The 21,054-nt window shown below is 34.4% G+C and overlaps 1 protein-coding gene across 2 annotated transcripts in view; it reads left to right on the top strand.

Moving 5' to 3' along the window:
- Positions 1 to 21,054, top strand: part of LOC138706387 (M-phase inducer phosphatase-like) — a 206,028-nt gene extending 184,974 nt beyond the window's left edge. For both annotated transcript variants that reach the window (XM_069835620.1, XM_069835629.1), the window contains 7 exons: positions 3,036 to 3,291; positions 5,874 to 6,194; positions 8,911 to 9,078; positions 10,546 to 10,801; positions 10,921 to 11,086; positions 12,811 to 13,017; positions 15,396 to 21,054. In XM_069835620.1, coding sequence (XP_069691721.1) covers positions 3,036 to 3,291; positions 5,874 to 6,194; positions 8,911 to 9,078; positions 10,546 to 10,801; positions 10,921 to 11,086; positions 12,811 to 13,017; positions 15,396 to 15,663 — 1,642 coding nt within the window. In that variant the 3' untranslated portion in view covers positions 15,664 to 21,054. The remainder of the gene's footprint in view (positions 1 to 3,035; positions 3,292 to 5,873; positions 6,195 to 8,910; positions 9,079 to 10,545; positions 10,802 to 10,920; positions 11,087 to 12,810; positions 13,018 to 15,395) is intronic.

Below are 21,054 nucleotides of genomic sequence, written 5' to 3'. Positions count from 1 at the left end.
ACACCAGCGACACTGATATAACATTGCAGTTGCGAGCGTCGTTAAATAAACCATAATATAAATTTTTACGTAGTAGTAACACAGATGATACCATGGCATCACTTATGAGGCAACTAGGCCAGGAGATGATGGGGTAGGATGGCGAGTTCCTTTTCCCCAAGTGGTAGTACTATATAGTAATTATATTTGTCGAACCTTTTTCAGTACTATAGTAAAGATGTTGCCATACTTACCGAAATTTGTTTACGTAATATTTCATGCCTCTCTCGCATGTAGGGTTGCCGTGTTTCCGTATTTACAGACGAGTAAAAGAATAGCCATTTTTTTTTTCATAATTTTCTTTTAATATTCCATGTCTTTTTAGTGTACGGATATCATGCCTTGTGTTAAAATAATCGCATTACAGTTAAAATGAAAGAATTCCAAGTGACAAGTAATTGTTTCTGTACGCTTCTACTGTATGTCATTTACGAAAAATAAGTGGAGAGAAGAAGGGACTAGATCCTCCACAGATATCACGAAAATTGAGGTCCAAGTTAATTTGAATTTTAATCATAGTTTTCATTAATTTTTTAAGCAACTGGGATATATTGAACTTTGCTACCTAATACTAAAAAAGAAACTATCGATAAGCATAATATATTTTGTACTATACAGTAATACGATACGTCTAAATTTAGTTCATAAAAATGTATGCTTTCCACTAGAAATCAGTATTTCATGGAGTAATTTAAGAAGCATTAAACCATTTCAATTGCTTTAAAGTAAATTGCAAGTAATCAAATTGCAATAAAATAAGCTGCTGATTATTAATTCAGTGTGAGTGGTTTTAGATATCTACAAGTCTGTGGCAATAATGTGGCATGGTGTGCAAATGGGATTCTCTCAGATTGTGTGTAATTTTTCTTACGGTAAACATCACACCTCGATGCTCGACCTCATCCCGTCCCGTATTGACATTCTAAAAACCTGGTAACCGTAGTACACCATGTGCTTTTATTTTGGTCGTTCTTTGGGTGGTATCCAATGGTTTTGAGTAAAATTATCGTAATTTTGGATTTTACAAGAATGCTTACTTTTCGAATGGAATAAAGTACCAGTACAATAGAAGAGGGGTCGCAAAAAAAAAGTCCCGCCCAAAAGTGAGTCGCGCCTTCAAAATATTGGGAACCACCTGTATAGTGCTGTGTCCTATTCTTAGCTTAGTAATCATTCTTACTCCATTAACAATGATTTCAGTGTATGAACTTTTTGTTTTTGCTTTCGCTCTACAACTTTACTAACTCCTGTACACATACTCCATATGATAGTAACATTAAAAAGCACGTATGTAGAGTTCTATAAAATATTCAAATAGTCCCGAGCACTGAAGGGGAACGAATGAGGAGAAAGAGACATCTTGCGGGAATGCTATAGTGAGGATCACGCAAGAGTACCTAGTTCCTAAAAGGCTAATTTGGCCGTCTCTTCAGTGTTGCCAACTTATACCAAATATCACCAAAGAAGATCTTCAGTTGCAATTATTTATTATATAAATATTATTTATATTGTATTTATTATTAACAGTTCTCAGAATAGTACATATACATAATAATTAAAACTAACATATACGCCTATACAATTTATAATTTATTATATAAATAATAATAGAACGATACCTTTTGCTGTGAAGAGACTATTATCATTTTTATTCTCCCAAATTCATAAGAAATAAAGGCTTTGGATCTGACAGTTGATATATGCATATTATAGGCCTATTCTCTGCATACAATATAGGACATTATGTGACTAGTATATTTAATTATAAAATATGGATGGCATGCCATTTCATACTATCGATGGCCGTATAAACTGTTTCAGAAAACCAAGATATAGAAATTATGTAAAATTATTTTCCAGTACACCATCACATCGGTCTGTAACATCGTTGTGTCATTAATAGAATGCGCTGTAATATATCACTGTACCGTATAATTTAATCGTATTACTTTAGTTGTAATAATAAATTAATATTATAACTTATAAGAATTCCAGAGATTCAGAATCATTCATAGTATGTTGAAATAAACCATATTTGAGACATACACATCCTTTCTGCCTTCCTTCAGAAAATTGGATATAGGCTACACAGAAAATATTTTACAATTCATTTTTAATTTTCAGAGAAGTCTGTATTGTATCTTAAAAGTATTTATTTCAGTCACTGACTTCACTCACTGATATTGCTGAAATGTACTTCGTATCTGATGATGTTGGCGTTGACCAACGACAACGTTCATATGTCCTTTAAACATGTAATGTAAAGGTGTAGCACCTTAAACATATGCTGTGAAGTCAGTGACTGAAATAAATACTTTTAAGATACACAGAAAATGTTTGTAATGGATAGAATGTCATAAATTATCGAGTTGTATATGTTACATCACATTATGAATTATACATATTATGTAACGGTCCACATACAAAGAATACATACGTAGTGTGTTTGCCTGTTTGCTATAAAAACTGAATATGGAAGTTTTCTCACATTCATTGTCTTATTACATGATATGGCTGCAGCATATACCTGCTTATGTATAGAAAACTGTTGCATAGGTTATCACTTGCACTGTTTTCTGTCCCACTTTTTCTCTTTGTGTTACTGTATGAGGAACAGTTATTTTCAACATGCGTGGCCTATTTCTAGAGACATTAATGCTTCCACTGATAAGCATACTTAAGGCATGTGCACAAATACACATTATACGATAAAAATTGGTAACGTGAATGCAAGTGTAGAGGGTGTATTTATCCTTTGTAAACTGTAGAGAGACATAATACCTAGACTTCATAATATATGAAAACGCACCGGTATACTGTATCTATTTAGGCAAAGTCTCTTAGCGTGAACTAGCAATGCTACTGACTATGTGCGGAAAATAGTGCGTTCTATTACGTAACATTAAAAAACCCATCAAGAATCTGCAAAAGTTTGTTAGAATATAGTATTATAATCTTTGAATTCCTGAATTACAATTTATTAATTTCATTTACAGGTTGTTGAAGAATAGCATCAAGTTATCATATTCCAACGAGGGAAATGTTAGTAGAGGTCGAGGATTTTCAAGACGTCTTAATGTGAATCTCCCAGCATCGCCTCTCAATTACGAGAAGTGCAATACTCCGAACAATGACAAAGAGAACATGGGTTTTGGAGGAAGTGGAACCCCTGTTGGAGTTATGCCCGAAATTGACGTTCACTCCTTTACGCATCATAGCAGTCCGACCAAACAGATCAACAGTCCCTCTAAGGTAAGAACTAGATTGTAGCTTTGCGAAATGATTTATATGAATTGGATATACAGGGTGAACTGAAATAACCTTGCAGATTGAAAGGAACGATAGAGCAACTGAAATGAATAAAAAACCTATATTACGTTTTGTGATTAAATGCACGGTTAATTAGAAAATTAAGTTTGAAGTTTCAGCAGCCCGGTAACATTGCCGCTAACACACACTTCTCGTGATACAGGTGTAAGAGGTCAACGACCTCTGTTTGTCTCGCTATGAGCTATTCTTTGGCGCTGTGTTGCAACCAAATTGCATCATGTAGTGGCTTCAAATTAGAGGTTTTTAAAAGTAAATTTACACGAAAAACACCCACACTATTGAAATACGCCAGAGGGCTAAATTATTCCTTATTACTTTTCCTATCGATATGGAAAAAAAAAATCACGATTCTAATAGCAATAGTTACCGAATAAGAGGTTGTTAAAATATTTGAGGAAAAAAAAAAAACGTTTTTTTCACTTCCACCTTGTATGTACGTGTTCTTCTACTCGTATAAATTACTTATTTGCTTTTAAGGAACGGAGATTCATTGCCATCCTCACATAAGCCCGCCATATATATATATATATATATACATACGTATATCATCACCATTTAATACGAAAAAAATTCGTTCCGGCACCGGGAATCGAACCCAGGTCCTCTCAGCTCTACGCGCTGAGCGCTCTTTCCAACTGAGCTATGCCGGGACACGATCCACGGTGCCGGCCGAACTCCTCTCGTAATGTTTTACGGCCTTACTACCTGCACTTTAGACAATGTAAGTCATACATGCAGGAGCGCATATTTAAATGACCATATGGCCATATTCAACATCAGTTTGCGACATCTGCTAACAGTTAATACATCACATATTCATTATATATGAGGTCTCGCCCACCTCATTGAGTATTACATGACTACTATGAAGTAGCCAATGTGTATCATCACCATTTAATACGAGAAAAATTCGTTCCGGCACCGGGAATCGAACCCGGGACCTCTCAATATAAATATATATGGGGCAAAACAAAATCATAGAATCCCGATATAACGAGATTATGAGGGACATCATTTATCTTCTCCCCATTATAGCTTGACCTTGGTACAACATATCGGAATATCATCATTTAATAAAGGTACCGGTATTGTAAAATAAAGTAAAATTGTAACAAAATATACAGACAATTAAATTTTTTTTTCCTCTTATATGGAGTAGGGACCCGAAGGCTTGCACTGCAACCTGAGGCCTATTGTGCTTACCACTCCTATTCTATGAATGAAAGGGTAGCCAAACGGCCGCGCTCTTGTACAAGTACAGCACGCCACACAGTGAACTTGAAATGAGTCCGAGGTCCAACATCGAAAATTACCCAGCAATTCTGCTTCAAGTGGTTGAGGGAAAACCCCGCAAAAACTCCAACCAAGTAACTTGTCCGAACCGCTCGTTTCATGGCCAGACGTGTTAACCATTACTCCACAGCGGTGGATCAATTTTATATTTACTTTATCTGTTTATTTAAAAAAAAAACAAGATATCATATGAAATGTGTATTCCAGTTATTTTATTTAATCTCGTCTTTAAGTTTGCACATTATACCGCGATCACTTTTATTTTTTTCTGCATTGTTGTGCAGTATGTTATTCGTATTTCTCCAAGTGGCTGTTTGAACACCTGCAGAGTTCTAACATATCAGTACAGGCTGTTACAAAAAAAAAATACAGTGCTTCCATTCATCAAATGAGGTATAGAAATTCTTATACATTCAGAAATTTAAAATAAATATTATAGTCCAGACACATGGTCCGAAGACAGTAATTCGTCAATTTAAGCACAGGAACATAATCATAAACAAAAGCAAGAAAAATCTTTTGAATTCAATATTTTCTAACGTTAATAGAAAAAAAATGAGTTCGGCCAAGTTTGGGGGGGGGGCAGTGCCCTCCCATTCCCCTCCATAACTCCACCTATGACAATGATGTTCATTTTTTTTTTTTTGCACATTGTTCAGGAGCTACGCGACATAGAAGAAAAAATAAGTTTTTGTGATATTTACATTATTATGAAATTAATTATTTATTTATTTCTAACTAGTATCCTTGCGAATAGGTCACAGAATGTGTTCAAAGTGTCTTCCCTGAACGTGATTAGGTATAATCATAATCTTCATCATCATCATCAGCTATTATAGTTTGACTAGTTGTTAATGATACACATTTTGTTCTTTAAGGAAATCCATCAAAACATCTTTAAATGAGATTTACTGGTATACAAAAAAAAATCTGATGAATCAACTCTAAATTGTTATCAGTCAACTCTGTTATCTGCTTGAAGGTATGCCCCATAGAAAATAGACCTTTCTGACTTAATTTTTACTGTAAAATGTTAATATTTTGATATGTGAGTCACTTTACGAAATTATGATCAATGGGTCAATATTATGCATATATGTGAGCCAAAATCTGAAACTCTACTTCGGTCTGTTTCAGGTACTGTATCTGTATAACTCGTTTTAATTGCAATATTTCTGTAATCTGTGTTAATTGAATTTTATTTTTTGTAGTTTGCAGCTCTCAGACAGAATTCAAACCCGCTGCGACAGCGACAGCCCTTAGAAGATCAGGATCCAAATTCTCAAGATAGTGGCTATGGGACATTCCTGGACAAAGATGAATTGAAGCCAGGATTTCGATTTGTGGAACCTAGTGGGCTTGCTCCTAGAAGAAGTAATTCAGAACTGTCACCAAGGAAGGAAATTTCTCCTGAAAAATCCCCACGAAGCATACCTTGTGGCAGTCCGAGATTGTCTTTGTTCCACAGTCTGTCTTCCGGAAGTGAATCTATTGACGATGGATTCACAGATCTTCTTGATGTTGACAAAGTGGTAAGATACTTAATTACTTAATTGCCTTACAACTGATTAATTTATCTGATATTTTAAATAGTTGCTTTTTTCTCTGAAATGAAATTTTATGTTTTCATTTATCATCAAGAAAAGCACAGCTTATATATTTTTCTTTTGGATCATTTTCATATAAATATTCCTTGGGCTCAGCATGTTCACAATTCTCCATTCACTCTTTGCTAACAGTGGTTTAATAGTTATTTATGGTACTTGTGAGGTAAGTGCATCTTTATTGCACGAGTGGAAAGATTTAAGCACTCGGCTGAAGCCTCGTGCTTAAATTACACGAGTGCAATAAAGATCACGCTCACAAGTACCATACATAATTTTATCCATGACCATAACGAAAAATTCTGTTTTATAAAAGAAAATATGTTGAAAATAAGTCCTCATGTAATCACATACCATGGCATGGATTTTAGAATCAATACGTTACTAGGTAGGTTATGATGTAGGAGGCCATGATTAGTAAAGAATGGTATCTAAGGCGTTGGATAAATAACAAATTATAATTAATTATATAATTTTAATATATATTTTTTCATTTTAAACGTGTATTTTCGTCGTTTTGAAGTTTCAGGGATCATTTAGAAGTTTTCACGGGACTATTGTGATTAAAATAATTTCACATTTTACTTCTGTAAACTTAAGAGGAATATTAAAACTTAATTAATCATCGTATCTCTTTAGCTCAGTTGGCTAACGCGTGTTGTTTTAAAATCCTGTAAACCCAACTTCGCAGGTTCAAGTCTCCTCGCATCCCAAAAGGTAAATTATTACAAAATTTTAAAAAGATGCATAAAAGATATGGATGTAATGTACAAATTACGACGTAGCAGATAGAGAAAAGAGAAGGAGATTGAGTGTATGTATATTTAAGAAATGGTAATAAAGAAGTAGAGGTAGTGACATATCTAGTAACTAATATATTAACTTCTTGAGTAATAGTTCAATGGAAAAGTATACGTGTGTACCCGGGTACTAGGAAAATACTAATGAACTGTGAGATAAAGTTCAAACTGTGAGGTAAAGTCTTTATCTCACTGGTGAAATAAAGTAATGTTGAATAAAAGCCTACTTTACAAACGCAAAAGCATTTAGTAAAGGCATGTTTTTCGTTATGGTCATGGATAAAATGTAATATGTAATGGTACAAAGTTGCTGTCATTTCCTTCTGCACATTCTTCATACTGGAGACAAAATGTAATACTAAATAAACTATAGAACACTCACCTTCGTACTCAGGAAAGTTAGGTTTCTATTTTTGAGATCACTTTCACTGTTATCTTCAGTCTCTTCAGGTAAATTCAGTAATAGAACCTTCTTCCTTCCTTTTTTTTTTTTTTTTTTTTTTTTTTATATAAATCTTTGTTCCTTTGCTTTTGTTTTATCTGCTTTCTTTTTATTTACTTTTTCCCCCCTCTTCTGAGTTTGCTGTACTCACCGATTATACATAGTATTGGGTAGGCGGAAACTGTACACTTTGATCCAGAAACTGCACACCGCTTTTCGAGGGACCCACTAATCCTATCCGGATACTGCACATTGATTCGCAAGGGTTTTACTTATCCTACCCGGAAACTGCACAATTTACAAAATATATTTGTTTTGCATTTGGCTGATTTTACATTGAAACTTCGCTTGCTTGCTTCCTTCCTTCCTTCCTCCTTCCTTCATTGCTTTGCAGTTTAATATAAGCCTCAATTTGTATGTCCAAAAGTTGATTCACGAATTTATACAATGAAGGATGCTGTAAAAATTGACAATAAAATGCTTGTGAAATGATTCACAGCCATTTGTTGTGTGAGAGGTCTATGCAGTCATGGCTGCCCATACAGTAGGAGGGAAAATTGCATCTTCGGAGATGTACATTTCTAGTAAATAATCTGCAAATTTCTCAGGTCTAATAGGCTATCTATCAGTTTTACCTCAACCAATTCCATAGCGAAGAAATTCCCGACTTCCTCTGGATTCAAATACGTTATGCCAAAAACCATCCTGAGCTACTATCCTGTCTCACTGTCTTCTTTGTACTCCTTCGCCAGTCCTACACACTGTATTTTACGCCACCATGCTTGCGCAAGATGGAAGCGGCAACCTACGAGTATAATAGGAACATATTTCCCAAGTTTTCACCACTGCAGCATGTATAGCTAGTTCAAAGACTGTTACTACATTAGATGGAGTGAATTTTGTCAATTCTTTGGCTTTATAAAATTTACAATCCTCACATACCAGCACTAAATTTCCCCATTCACTTTCAGATGTAAACAAACGCTCCATTTTGAACAAAATTAAAACTATGTGTAGTATCGGCAAAGCAGGTCGAAAACATTTTGGTGTGAAGTTTCCATATGACTGTAATCCAGGTAGAAAATGTTGGTGTGCAGTTCCTATATGACCGAAATCCAGGTAGCAAATTTTGGTGTGCAGTTCCTATATGACCGAAATCCAGGTAGCAAATTTTGGTGTGCAGTTCCTATATGACCGAAATCCAGGTAGCAAATTTTGGTGTGCAGTTTCCGACGCCCGATAGTATCATCATCATCTCGTCACCTGACTGACATACGACATTATCTGTATTACTGATGAAATAATCAGACATATATGTCTCTTTGGAATGAATTGCTTGTTTGTAATTTAAAATCAACAATCCTTCAGAATTGATGCTTAATTTTGAATTTTTGTATTTCAGGAAGAAACAACGCATCTGCCTTCAGGAATTAGCAGTCTTCTCTCAGGTCCAATTATCAGAGATCACAACACCATTGCTTTGTCCTGCTCCCCCAAAGAAGAAAAACCAAGACCAATTTTTCAACGCAGTATATCTTTAGTGGACAATCTTACACCAGCTTCAAGCAGAGTAATAATCTTTCATTTGTGTATTATAATTAATGGGATAAATCGTAATACAGCGAATGCCAGTAGGGGAAGTTATCCCCACCCTCACCGCTCAGCACCTCGCTCGCCTGCTCTCTCTTTCTCTCTACTGTCTCTGTCTACTATCTGCCCCACTTCGGTGGATCACTGCCTACCGCTTCGCATGTATTTCGTATTTTATACAACCAAATTTTATGTGCATTAGACACAACTTTTTCCTCGAAGTAACACATGGATCATTGCCTACTGCCTCGCACAACACAATACAACCAAATTTAATGTGCATTAGACGCAACGTTTTTTCCTCGAAGTAACACATGGATCACTGCCTACCGCCTCGCACAACACAATACAACCAAATTTAATGTGCATTAGACAACGTTTTTTCCTCGAAGTAACACATGGATCGCTGCCTACCGCCTCGCACAACACAATACAACCAAATTTAATGTGCATTAGACAACGTTTTTTCCTCGAAGTAACACATGGATCACTGCCTACCGCCTCGCACAACACAACACAATGCAACCAAATTTAATGTGCATTAGACAACATTTTTTCCTCGAAGTAACACATGGATCACTGCCTACCGCCTCGCACAACACAATACAACCAAATTTAATGTGCATTAGACAACATTTTTTCCTCGAAGTAACACATGGATCACTGCCTACTGCCTCGAACAACACAACACAATACAACCAAATTTAATGTGCATTAGACAACATTTTTTCCTCGAAGTAACACATGGATCACTGCCTATCGCCTCGCACATATTTCCACACAACACAACACATGTAATGTGCATACGACACAATGAAGCTACATTGCATTTCTGCAATACGGTATGGCAGTTCCCTTGAACATAAATAGATTCATTTTCCCTTCTACCACCAACTCGTCTTGATAGCCAAGAGGTCTAAAGCGTGCGTGTGTTTTGTTGGGAAGATCGACGGATCAAATACTACCCTCTTCAAAGTCGTAAGAAAAAAAAAAGAGACAGGAAGCAAGGAAGAGAGAAGGAGAGGCTGGAGAGGGAGAGAGAGAGAGAGAGAGGGAGGGACACAGGACGAAGTTCCTCTTTTGCTTTGTAGATGCCGCATTCAATCTTTTTGTTTCACTTTCCTCCACTAGATGCCACCCCACCCTAAACCCCTATTTCCACTCTTTCCCGCTAGAGTGTCTGGTGAGCTTGTAGGGGAAAAGTGGAAAGGGGTCTTGGGTGGAGCTTAGCGTTCGCTGTATTGTGATTTTCCCAATTAATGTTACGTGATGTATTTATATAGTGTCAAATAGTATGAAACAGATATTACATTTCAAAACATTATAATATAAGAAAATACATATTATAATACAGAAATAGTGTACGCTATAACCTAATGTGATCAAATCACTATTTTGTTAGTGATAGTGTTTGTTTATTTATTTATAATTTTGTATGTTACTTTAGGCACGAAGTTGCTTGTTCAAGCCATCATCTTCAACACAGAATAATGAAGAAGATAATAGTCAGCTTGTTACCCTTGAAAATTTACGTTCTTTTAAAAGACCTGACCCACCATGTGAAATAGGACCTCTTCAACCAAAACGCCGGAAGTCCAGTTCACTACATAGTATTCGAGAAAGTACACTTACTTCCAACCCAGGCATTCTGCAGCGAAGCTTTTCTGAAACAGAAGCTACAATTAAACGAGCACTGCAAAGATGTGAGTCTTCACCTACATACTTCTTATATTATCTTAATTTATTATTTAAGGATATGGTGACATGTTGACATAGAAATCAGTGTAAAAAGAGTGATTTATAATCATTTCTTTGTTTACAGCTACTCAAATTCCAGATCTAATAGGAGACTTTAGCAAGCCATTTGTTTTGCCATTGATGGAAGGTCGGCATCAAGATCTCAAAACTATATCTGCCGACACTCTAGCATCCTTAATGAATGGAAATTTCAACAATGAAGTAGACTCATATACTATAGTTGATTGTCGGTAAGTATTTGTTATATTAGGCATCATATTCAGAAAAACAGAATTTGATTGAAACACAGTGTTAGAATCTATTATAAATATTGAATTATTCTCAAACTATTTTTTTATAATAATTTTATTCAGAAAATAAAGGAAATATTTTGGAATACAGTAATCCCTCTTTATCCACGGAATTATTATTACAGTGAAACCTCTCATTTACGGACATAGAAGGGAAGTAACAATCTGTCCACATCTGGGAAGTGTCCTTTATTGGGAGGGAGGCTTCCCAATCTAAGAGTAAATTTGTAATATGTATTATGTATCCCTTCACGCTTTAAATGAAATGTATTACTGTAGTTTAATTCTAAATACAGTATACAGTACTACAGTAAATTCTTTGCAACTTTGAACTACAGTAGATAAGACCGAAAAAGAAAAATACAGTATTGTGCCATGCAATTTTATCCTAAGTCTACAGTTATGCAGTACTGTAATTTACAGTTTTCAACTTAACCTTTACGTTCAGGTGCCATGTCTCTCGAAACAGAACAACTGATTGAAGTGAAGAGAATAATCCTACTAACCCCATCATGTGTCGAATACAATTTCACGATCGCGAAAACCTTGGATCGATAAGACTGGTTAAATTTTATGATTTTGTTTATCCACCCGCTTCCAGCTAACAACAAGGAGTAGCCAGGTGGGCTAGTGGTAGCCTACGAGACCCTTATTGTCTTCTTTCATGTTAAGGAATTTCTGTACAGTTCTCAAAACTAAATTTTCCATTATTGTAACACATTAGGTCTTGAAATCCAAGTTCTGTCCGCAGTCAGGAGGTAAAGCAAGCTTTAGGAATGTCTGTGTCTGAGAGTGTCCTTAAACGAGAGTTAAATTTATCATTATTTCTATATTATTTCAGTTGGGACATAAAAATCTGTCCGTATATGAGGACTGTCCGTAAGGAAAGGTTTCACTGTATTATTATTATTATTATTATTATTATTATTATTATCATCATCATCATCATTATCATCATCATATCCCTCACGTATTAGACCTTACAGGATCTGTTACGGTCTCATGCCAGCGCTTTCGTGGTCTTCCCAATTTCCTCTTATTATGAGACTTGAATGTAATACCGTATAGAGTTCCTGTGGATAGGTTACAAGCCTGTCGCACAGTAGTCCAGTGGTAGGGCTGCTACCTTAATAGCCTTCTGGACAGGCGTTTATATGGCATTTCCTCCATATGTGTTGGAGCAGTTATACCGCTGTGACTCGGTCCCCAGAGCCTCGTCTGTTTAGGAACAGGTTGCACCACGTGAAGGTGAGGTTGGGAATTAGGTAGGAGAGGTGATAGATGGAATGAACTTCACTACCCTCTGCAACCCTGATTATTATTATTATTATTATTAGCTTCTCCTAATGTTAGTCAATTAAATTATATCATAGATATGTATGTTACTGAAAAAAGGTTTATTTATAGAGTTTGCTATTATCTGTGGTGTGCAGTAGGTTTCGAAACATATCTTCCGCAAATACAGGAAGATCACTGTACTCTCAAGTTGTATTAATCCTGTACCATAGAAAAGCATGGCAACATGTTGAACATATTTTTGGGGTAAAATCCTTTAATATAGAATGAATCATTTTATTATTTTACATAAATTCTCTACTATATAACTACATTGTCATTTCATTGTAATGGCTATGAGTTAATATGTTTGTTTTATTTAATTTCAGTTACCCATATGAATATGATGGTGGTCACATAAGGGGAGCAAAAAATATTTATACCAAAGAACAAATCTATAAAGAATTCGTAGATACGAAACCATCAGCACAAAATTCAGGCCTCAGGGATCCATCACAGAAGGATGAAGCAAGCGCATCAAAGCGACGTATTTTAATTTTCCATTGTGAATTTTCATCAGAACGAGGTCCCAGTTTGTAAGTATTTGTTAGTAATGCCAAGCATGCAGTGTGACTGCATATCATGTTAGTTTTACTCTGTGTATTGGCCTTTGAAATAAAATTGCAGTATATTTATGTTATTTGCACCCATCATAAGTTTTAAGGCAATGCATCGATGACAATCCTAAAATTTGTATTTATTAACCTATGGTCTTGAAATTTTTATCAGATCATGAAAATGCAATGTTAATACAACATACCAAATTGCATTGCTGTATAAATGTACCATTCCTGAGATATTAATTTTTTAATTAAATCTTTAATTGCTAAATTTATATTTCATCATTATGTACCATGCAAGGAATAGTTTCAAATTTCTATCTATCAATTTAATATTCGCGTCACAAGACCATATAAACAAACTGATTTGGGAGTTTTTAAGAAACTGTTGTTACTTTACTTTACAACATAGTGTTCATATTTGACATCCATTCTTCCTGTCTTAAATTCCGCAACCCAATGTTCATGGTGGCGTACAAAGGATAATGCACCTAAAATATCTGCGTAAATTCATTACCGGACAACCCTTTCAAAAACAGAAACTTTACACCATTCGGTAGCTACTCAATTTAATCAAAATCGAATTTTTATATGACAATTTTTTAAACAATAATTCACAATATAGAATCAGCTAAACCTTTACCACCATGTACTAACTATTTTTAAATTATGTGATCATTATTAGCACTTACTTGCTTACTTACTGGCTTTTAAGAAACCCGGAGGTTCATTGCCGCCCTCACATAAGCCCGCCATTGGTCCCTATCCCGAGCAAGATTAATCCAGTCTCTATCATCATATTCCACCGCCCTCAAATCCATTTTAATATTATCTTCCCATCTCCCAGGTCTTTTTCCCTCCGGCCTCCCAACTAACACTCTATATGTATTTCTGGATTCGCCCATATGTGCTACATGCCCTGCCCATCTCAAACGTCTGGATTTAATGTTCCTAATTATGCCAGGTGAAGAATACAATGCGTGCAGTTCTGTGTTGTGTAACTTTCTCCATTCTCCTATAACTTCATCCCTTTTAGCCCCAAATATTTTCCTAAGCACCTTATTCTCAAACATCATTATTAGCACTATGGAGAAAAAAGCCCAAATCAGATTTTTACTTCAGTATTTATATACAATTCCTGAAAATTTGAAGACAATTGTATCGTGTAGTGGATTTTGAATGGAGCAAAAAAAAATAATAGAGAAAAATGAATTTTAAAATTCAAATGTGAAGAGCTGTACATTACCATCATTCTGTTGCCCTAGAACTTTCCAGGGGAAAGTGCCATATTAAAGTAGAAAGTTGTTGTTTTCTAATGCCAGGCGTTTGACAATAAAGTCATTTGACCTCTTGCACTCCAATATTTTTCAAAGATATTATCATGGCCAGGCACTGAAGCACAGATTTTGAGGTGTTCCGAATCCATTTCTTGGTTTGAGTTGCACAGTGGGCAGTTAGGGGACTGATATATTCCAATTCTATGCAGGTGTTTGGCCAAACAATCATGGCCTGTTGCCAATCTAAATGCAGCTACAGACGATTTTCGTGATAAATCAGGAATTAACTGTGGATTTTGATGCAGAGAGTTCCATTTTTTCCCTTGCGATTTAAAGTAGAAAGTTTATTCATAATAAAATATAAAAAAATAAGAAACGTTTTTTCTTTCATTTTCGACCAAAATTTCACTGATACATGGCCTTAAATGAGTTGTTTTTTTTTTTTTGCAATACGTCATGTGTGAAATTTCGAACTTCATATGTAGATATATTGAAATATGTTCTCATACAGCTCGACCAAGTTAAGTCTGCAAGCCGAGAGGGGAAGTTGGAGGCAGTTCTGTAGTGAAAGGAGGTTGTAACGAGAGGAGACCAGTACAGTCTCATATGACAGCAAAGTTTTCCTACTGCGCTTCAGTTCATAGAGCGGTAACAATTTAAGACGCTTTGAAATAGACTGTACTTCTACTTCTGCTTGACAGTGAGGTTTGGTGTTCTGATTGGCAAGCGTGGGCGTAGGAGAGAAAGTTGCATGAGGGGGGAGGCAGCGTAACTGTTGCCTTTATCTGAAGACAAGGACAAGAAATGCGTGCGCTCCGTAGTGTATTTTAAACGATGTGCACACGTTGAAATCTGAGCGTCAAGTGACCTATGTGCCAACTGTGTTTTGCCTCTACATTCCATCCCGATATCCCCACTCGCAGACTTGACTTGGACAAGCTGTAGAATCTGTTATGATTAGAATAGTATGCCTCAAATCTTACGTGCATATTGGCATATTGTTCGATTTGTAATAATTGTGATCAAAATTCCCCATTCCCAGTGGGTTTTGTACCAATTGTACTATTTTTGTTGCAGGTTCCGATTTTTGCGCAATTCCGACAGAGATCAGAACAAAGAATTCTATCCTGCTTTGAACTACCCAGAGTTGTATCTTCTTCATGGAGGTTACAAGACGTTCTTTGAGAGGCATAGCGACAAATGCGAGCCTTGTGCTTATCGACCTATGCTTGACCCGAATCATGAGACAGACCTCAAACACTTCCGCTCCAAGTCGAAATCCTGGAATGGTGACAGTAAGAGCCGCCTGGCACTTCGCAATAACCTCAAACGATTAGGTTTGTAAATATTGTCAGTTGAACGATAGGTGCTATGGTTATGTTGATCTTGGGTGAATGTGAGATTTTATGATACAAATTAGTTTAATGAATGCATTACAATTCATTATTTTGCAATGATTGAATTTTGTGTTAAGTGAATCAGTGAATAGAAATTATTTTGACATATTAGTTTCTGTTCCGATTAAAGAAATGAAGTTATGAATATTTGGACAATATGTGTGTGTATTTGAGTATGTGACATGTCGAGTTTAGACACAATGTGTATAGTCCATTACCATCATCCTCAGAATTGGAAATGCTTTCATTGGTGTTGATTTTAAAATCTATATAGTGAACTAGGTATGTAAATTTTATTTGAAGAAATGTTTACATGGAAATATTGTCATGCTTGATCTCATTTCGTACAGATTACTTTAACTTACCACAAAATAATAGTGCCTTTGAATAAAAATATGAGATACAAATGGTTCAACTGAAATTGAATAAAGAAACAATTATTATTATTTTAGCTTAATTCAGAGTCAGAAAGAAACTTTAATGTCTATTTATATTTCATATATAACATTGAAAATAAGAAAGTTAGTGGCTGAAAATAAGAAAATTCGTGGCTGAGAAATGGTGAAAGATTTTACCCAGTGAATGCTCTCTTTCGTGATGTAGTGTATTAATCTATATAAACGTCGATAAAAGTATGTTGTGCATATCACTTATTTTAATAGTTGAAAGAAAAAAATATATATTTTTGGGCAGTATACTGAAAGTACTTTTTTTGATATCAGCCTTATGAATATTGCTAAAGCTAATGTTGAATCTCCAGTCTTGAAAGAAGAGCTCAGGAAATGTAATTAGTAGACCTCGGACTTTTAGGTCCTAAAAATCTTAAATTAGGTACCTAAAATAGGCTCTATCACAAATCAAAATAGGTTCTAAAATTACAAAAATAGGTGAACAAAAAATGACATTATTTCATTTCCCATTACAAATTAGCCGAAATATTTGACATTATTTCATTGTACATGTCCATAATTAGAGCCAGAGTAAACAACTAACACCTTTTCTAAGTTTTCCATTGAGAAACTGCATCGCTTCTCAGATAACACCATCTTATATGCCGAAAATGAGCATTCCACATCAACTGATGACACCAGAGCACATTTAAATGTTGGTATTAGATGCAAGGGAACAGCACATTCATGTTCAGGTGTTTTGCCGGCCAAGATGTCAGCAACTGTGCGGAGAACTGTCAGTCCTAGGTTTTTTTGAAGCACTGATTTGAGTTTTTCAGAAACTTTTTCACCAACATAACTAGGAACCAAGTTGATTTTTTCTGTCACCTCTTGTATCAATCCCAGTTGCGTGTAGACCGGTTTGCCTGAAGACTCTAGAGCATTAATAATGGGGACCAGAAATACATAATGTGATTTGATGAATGCAATATCCCGGGCAATTGTTGGGTCCTGCAGAAGTTTTTTAGCTGAAGTAATGCTCACTGCATCCTCCCCCAGTTTCAAAACAAAGTTCTTAATGTCCTCCAAATGATTGCTGTAATATTCCACGCCCTGTAACCATGTTCCCCATCGGGTAAGAATAGGTTCTGGTGGAAGTGGCACATTGGGAAGTTGCTCTCGAAATAACTGAATCCTCGTAGGTGCTTTAATAAAAACCTTTTTAATTGTGGAAACCAGCTTATTCACTTGTGGATATTCAAGCTGTATCGTCTCAGCTACGCGATTCGTGGCATGGGCAAGACAAGTAATATGGAACAAGGCAGGGTAAAATACTTCAAGTAATTTAATGGCAGCAATCATGTACGGGGCTGCATCAGTGTAGATTACTAGCTGCGATTGTTGTCAAGGCACGACTGGCATACAGAATTACACAGCGTTTCCATATTACCAACTGTAGAAATTGGAAAATGTAAAATTAGGTAAAAATAGTTTCTAACGTGAAATTAGATATTTTTAGGTTGTATAGGACCACCATTTTCGAACATATATTTCCATAATTCGTATATATACAACTTTTCTTTTGTATATATCATGAGGAACAAAATAGGTTTTTACCTAAAATCCGAGGTCTAGTAATTAGCAATTGTACAGTATCCATTCGGATGCTTTGAATAAAAGGTGGAAATTCTAAATTCTTTCTGAAATTGCTGACCCATATAAAATTAGCCATAAAATCGTATTTTAATTTGAGAAATATTTCCAACAATTAACATGTTGGAGATGCCACATAATTTAACTATGAAGTTTGATTGTTATCTAATAAATTAATATTGCTGGACACTAGATAATCAGAAAAGTCTGATATCTGAAACAAAACTCATTTTATTAGAGTTCGCTTTTTCATGCAACACTTGGAAAAAATTATTTATAATTTATTGTCCATTTCTTCTGATACGGAAAATATACCTTCCATTCTGAATCTATAATAGTAAAATTATCAACAGTACAAAATTGTGAAGTGATGAAATATTCAACTCGAATATACTGTTCTGAACTGTGATTGAGAGCGCCAACATTTCTGAAAGTATTACAGTTTTACAGTACTTGCACTTTGTATTAACTAAATTCTGAAATTCTCACATTTTTAATGGGTTATGAAGATGTAAATTTATATCACAGAGACACAATATTGCGTATTGTGATTGGTATGTTAAATATTATTTCGTGAATTAGCCCATCTTGTAAATTATTCTATTAAATAGTTCTTTAGAGCATAATTCACAAGATTCTTCTGGTTTCTAACGTGATGCAGGTTCAACAAATTAGAGAATAGCATATTAAATATAAAAATGAACTTTGATTCAAGAAAAAAACATATGTAAATATTTGGACAATACTTTTTTCTGCACTTAACTAAAAATTCGCATTTTTATAAAGTGTAACATACAAAGGGGTTCAGGGTATGTAAAATCACAGAATTATTTTCAGTGTGCCGCGTATGAACAGACATATAATAACGAAACCAAATGCTAGTAAGGGTAATGTATAGAAGTATTTCTGGTGTACAGATTATGTTTATTCGGAAATATAATTTTGAAATACAAAGAGATTATGGTGATTACAAATTTCTTCTTAAACAATGTAAGGTAATAAGTTAATAAGTGAAACTTTGTTATAAAGCGCATATAAATACAAAATATTTTAATATAAGTGGAGATATTTGCTGATGGAAAAATAGTTCGCAGTATATTACTATCTGTGCTATTGTGCATTTGAAGAATATAAATTCTACATTTTGCATCAGAAAGTAAAGAAGCCTTGGGAAATCATTATTAGCATAGATCTGTTCAGTTTTTATTAGGTTTAGGTGAATCTTAATAGGACATCGAAGTCTTGGATACTAAAAGATTAACAGTAATTCTGATATGGTGAACATTGATAAGCATTAGTGATTCATATAGAGAGATAGTGTGTACACAAAGACGAGCCATAATTTCGAAATGAAAGATAAAATTTTCTCGCACATTTAGTTAATAACTGTTTTTCACCATTTTGTTACTGAAATACGTGAGTAAAAATTAATGTAATGAAGTTTCATTTCATAAACGGGATTTGTAATTGAAGCTAGGAGAAGAACATTACATAAGTAAGTATTTATAAGTAGCTAAGTTTAAGATTGCAGAACAGATTTAGAATGTACAACGAACTCAAACATTTATTCCTTGAAGAAATTGATGTTAAGGAAAACTGAGATTTCATAAAAAAAAATCCATTATTTCTGGAATTTATTTAGTTGTAATTTTTTCTTTTAAAGTTTTTTATATTAATCGGTATGTTCTTTGTATAGGCCTACTTCAAAGAGAAGGATCCTTTACCCTTATCTAAATTCATATAATTTCGTAAAGGTAAAAGATGAAAGTTAAAACTAATGGAGGTATTGAATTTACATCTTTTAAAGTTTTTTATATTAATCGGTATGTTCTTTGTATAGGCCTACTTCAAAGAGAAGAATCCTTTACCCTTATCTAAATTCATATAATTTCGTAAAGGTAAAAGATGAAAGTTAAAATTTATGGAGGTATTGAATTTACATCTTTTAAAGTTTTTTATATTAATCGGTATGTTCTTTGTATAGGCCTACTTCAAAGAGAAGAATCCTTTACCCTTATCTAAATTCATATAATTTCGTAAAGGTAAAAGATGAAAGTTAAAACTTATGGAGGTATTGAATTTACATCTTTGAGAGTAACATTTCTCAGTACACAGTTAAAATGTCTGTAATAGAATATTCAATAGGTTTTTGGTTTGGATTTGGATAATGTTGTACAATCATCTATATATAGCCTAATTTAAAGTAACATAGGGAAGTTAAAATGTAATGTAGATTTCGAAATTTATGTACTATTTTTATATGTTGTTCAGGTATTAATTCATATCATTAATGTGAAAGTATTTAAATTCCACATAACCTCCAAAATTCATATTTTTAAGTAGATAACTATGATTGTTTGCCTCGTTTTAAATGGATAAAAATGGAAAATGTTTGGAGAATAACAAGCTGTAATCTGCTTCAAATTTTGTGTGTCGAGGATACATGTGTTAAGTATAAGTGAAGAATAAGCTAATACTCGCATCTACAGCCATGGTTCCTTAATGTGAAAAATGAATTGAGGATTATCGTCTGTCTGTCTCTGACTCTTTATCAGGATATATGAATATTATATTCAAGTGAGTTCGTGCTATACTATAACGCTACAGATGGACTTAATAGTTATCTCTCTGTAGTGTTTTCTGTGCAATTTTTATTACTATTGTGAAGGGAACATTGAAAGAGGCCAGTGTAACGGATAGAGGGTATGTGATGTTATAGGTATCATTATGACATTTTTCAAACGTGTTTGTTTTGTTGTATAAATTAAATATTCTAATTTTGATTTTTCTTTCATTTCTGTACACTTCTTACTGGCTGAAGTTTGTCCTGTCAAGTAATTTGACATCGAGTGTAAAATTTCCTTAGTCTAATGTGTTAAGTTTTAAGTGCCTATTCTAAAATTTCTATTTTATGTTTTCTGAAATAAACAAGGATAAAGTGTTCTATATTTCCAATGTCATGAAGATTCCAATAGTCTCCTTCTATCATATCCTGGCGTATGTTAAGACATGTTCAGGTGGAATATGCATAATCTTTTATGGATTATTGTATATATATTAAATAATAATTTGAGCATTCTACTGCATGTGTTAAGTCTTACAATTATTGAACTGCCTTATCGAGAAAACCTGTTTGTTTTTATTGTTATTTTTATTTTATTTTTATTTTATTTTATGAGAAGTGTATTGTATCTCATAGTGTGTGAATGGGACGTGAATTTTTATAATTTTAGTTTAATTAGAAACTGTACTCTAATTTGTTCGTAATAAATGTGGTATGGCTATATAGTATCTCGA

Source organism: Periplaneta americana, chromosome 1, assembly GCF_040183065.1.
Source record: "Periplaneta americana isolate PAMFEO1 chromosome 1, P.americana_PAMFEO1_priV1, whole genome shotgun sequence".
Taxonomy (NCBI): domain Eukaryota; kingdom Metazoa; phylum Arthropoda; class Insecta; order Blattodea; family Blattidae; genus Periplaneta; species Periplaneta americana.
The sequence above is the reverse complement of the archived record's forward strand: the minus strand, read 5'-3'. Positions and strand labels throughout refer to the sequence as shown.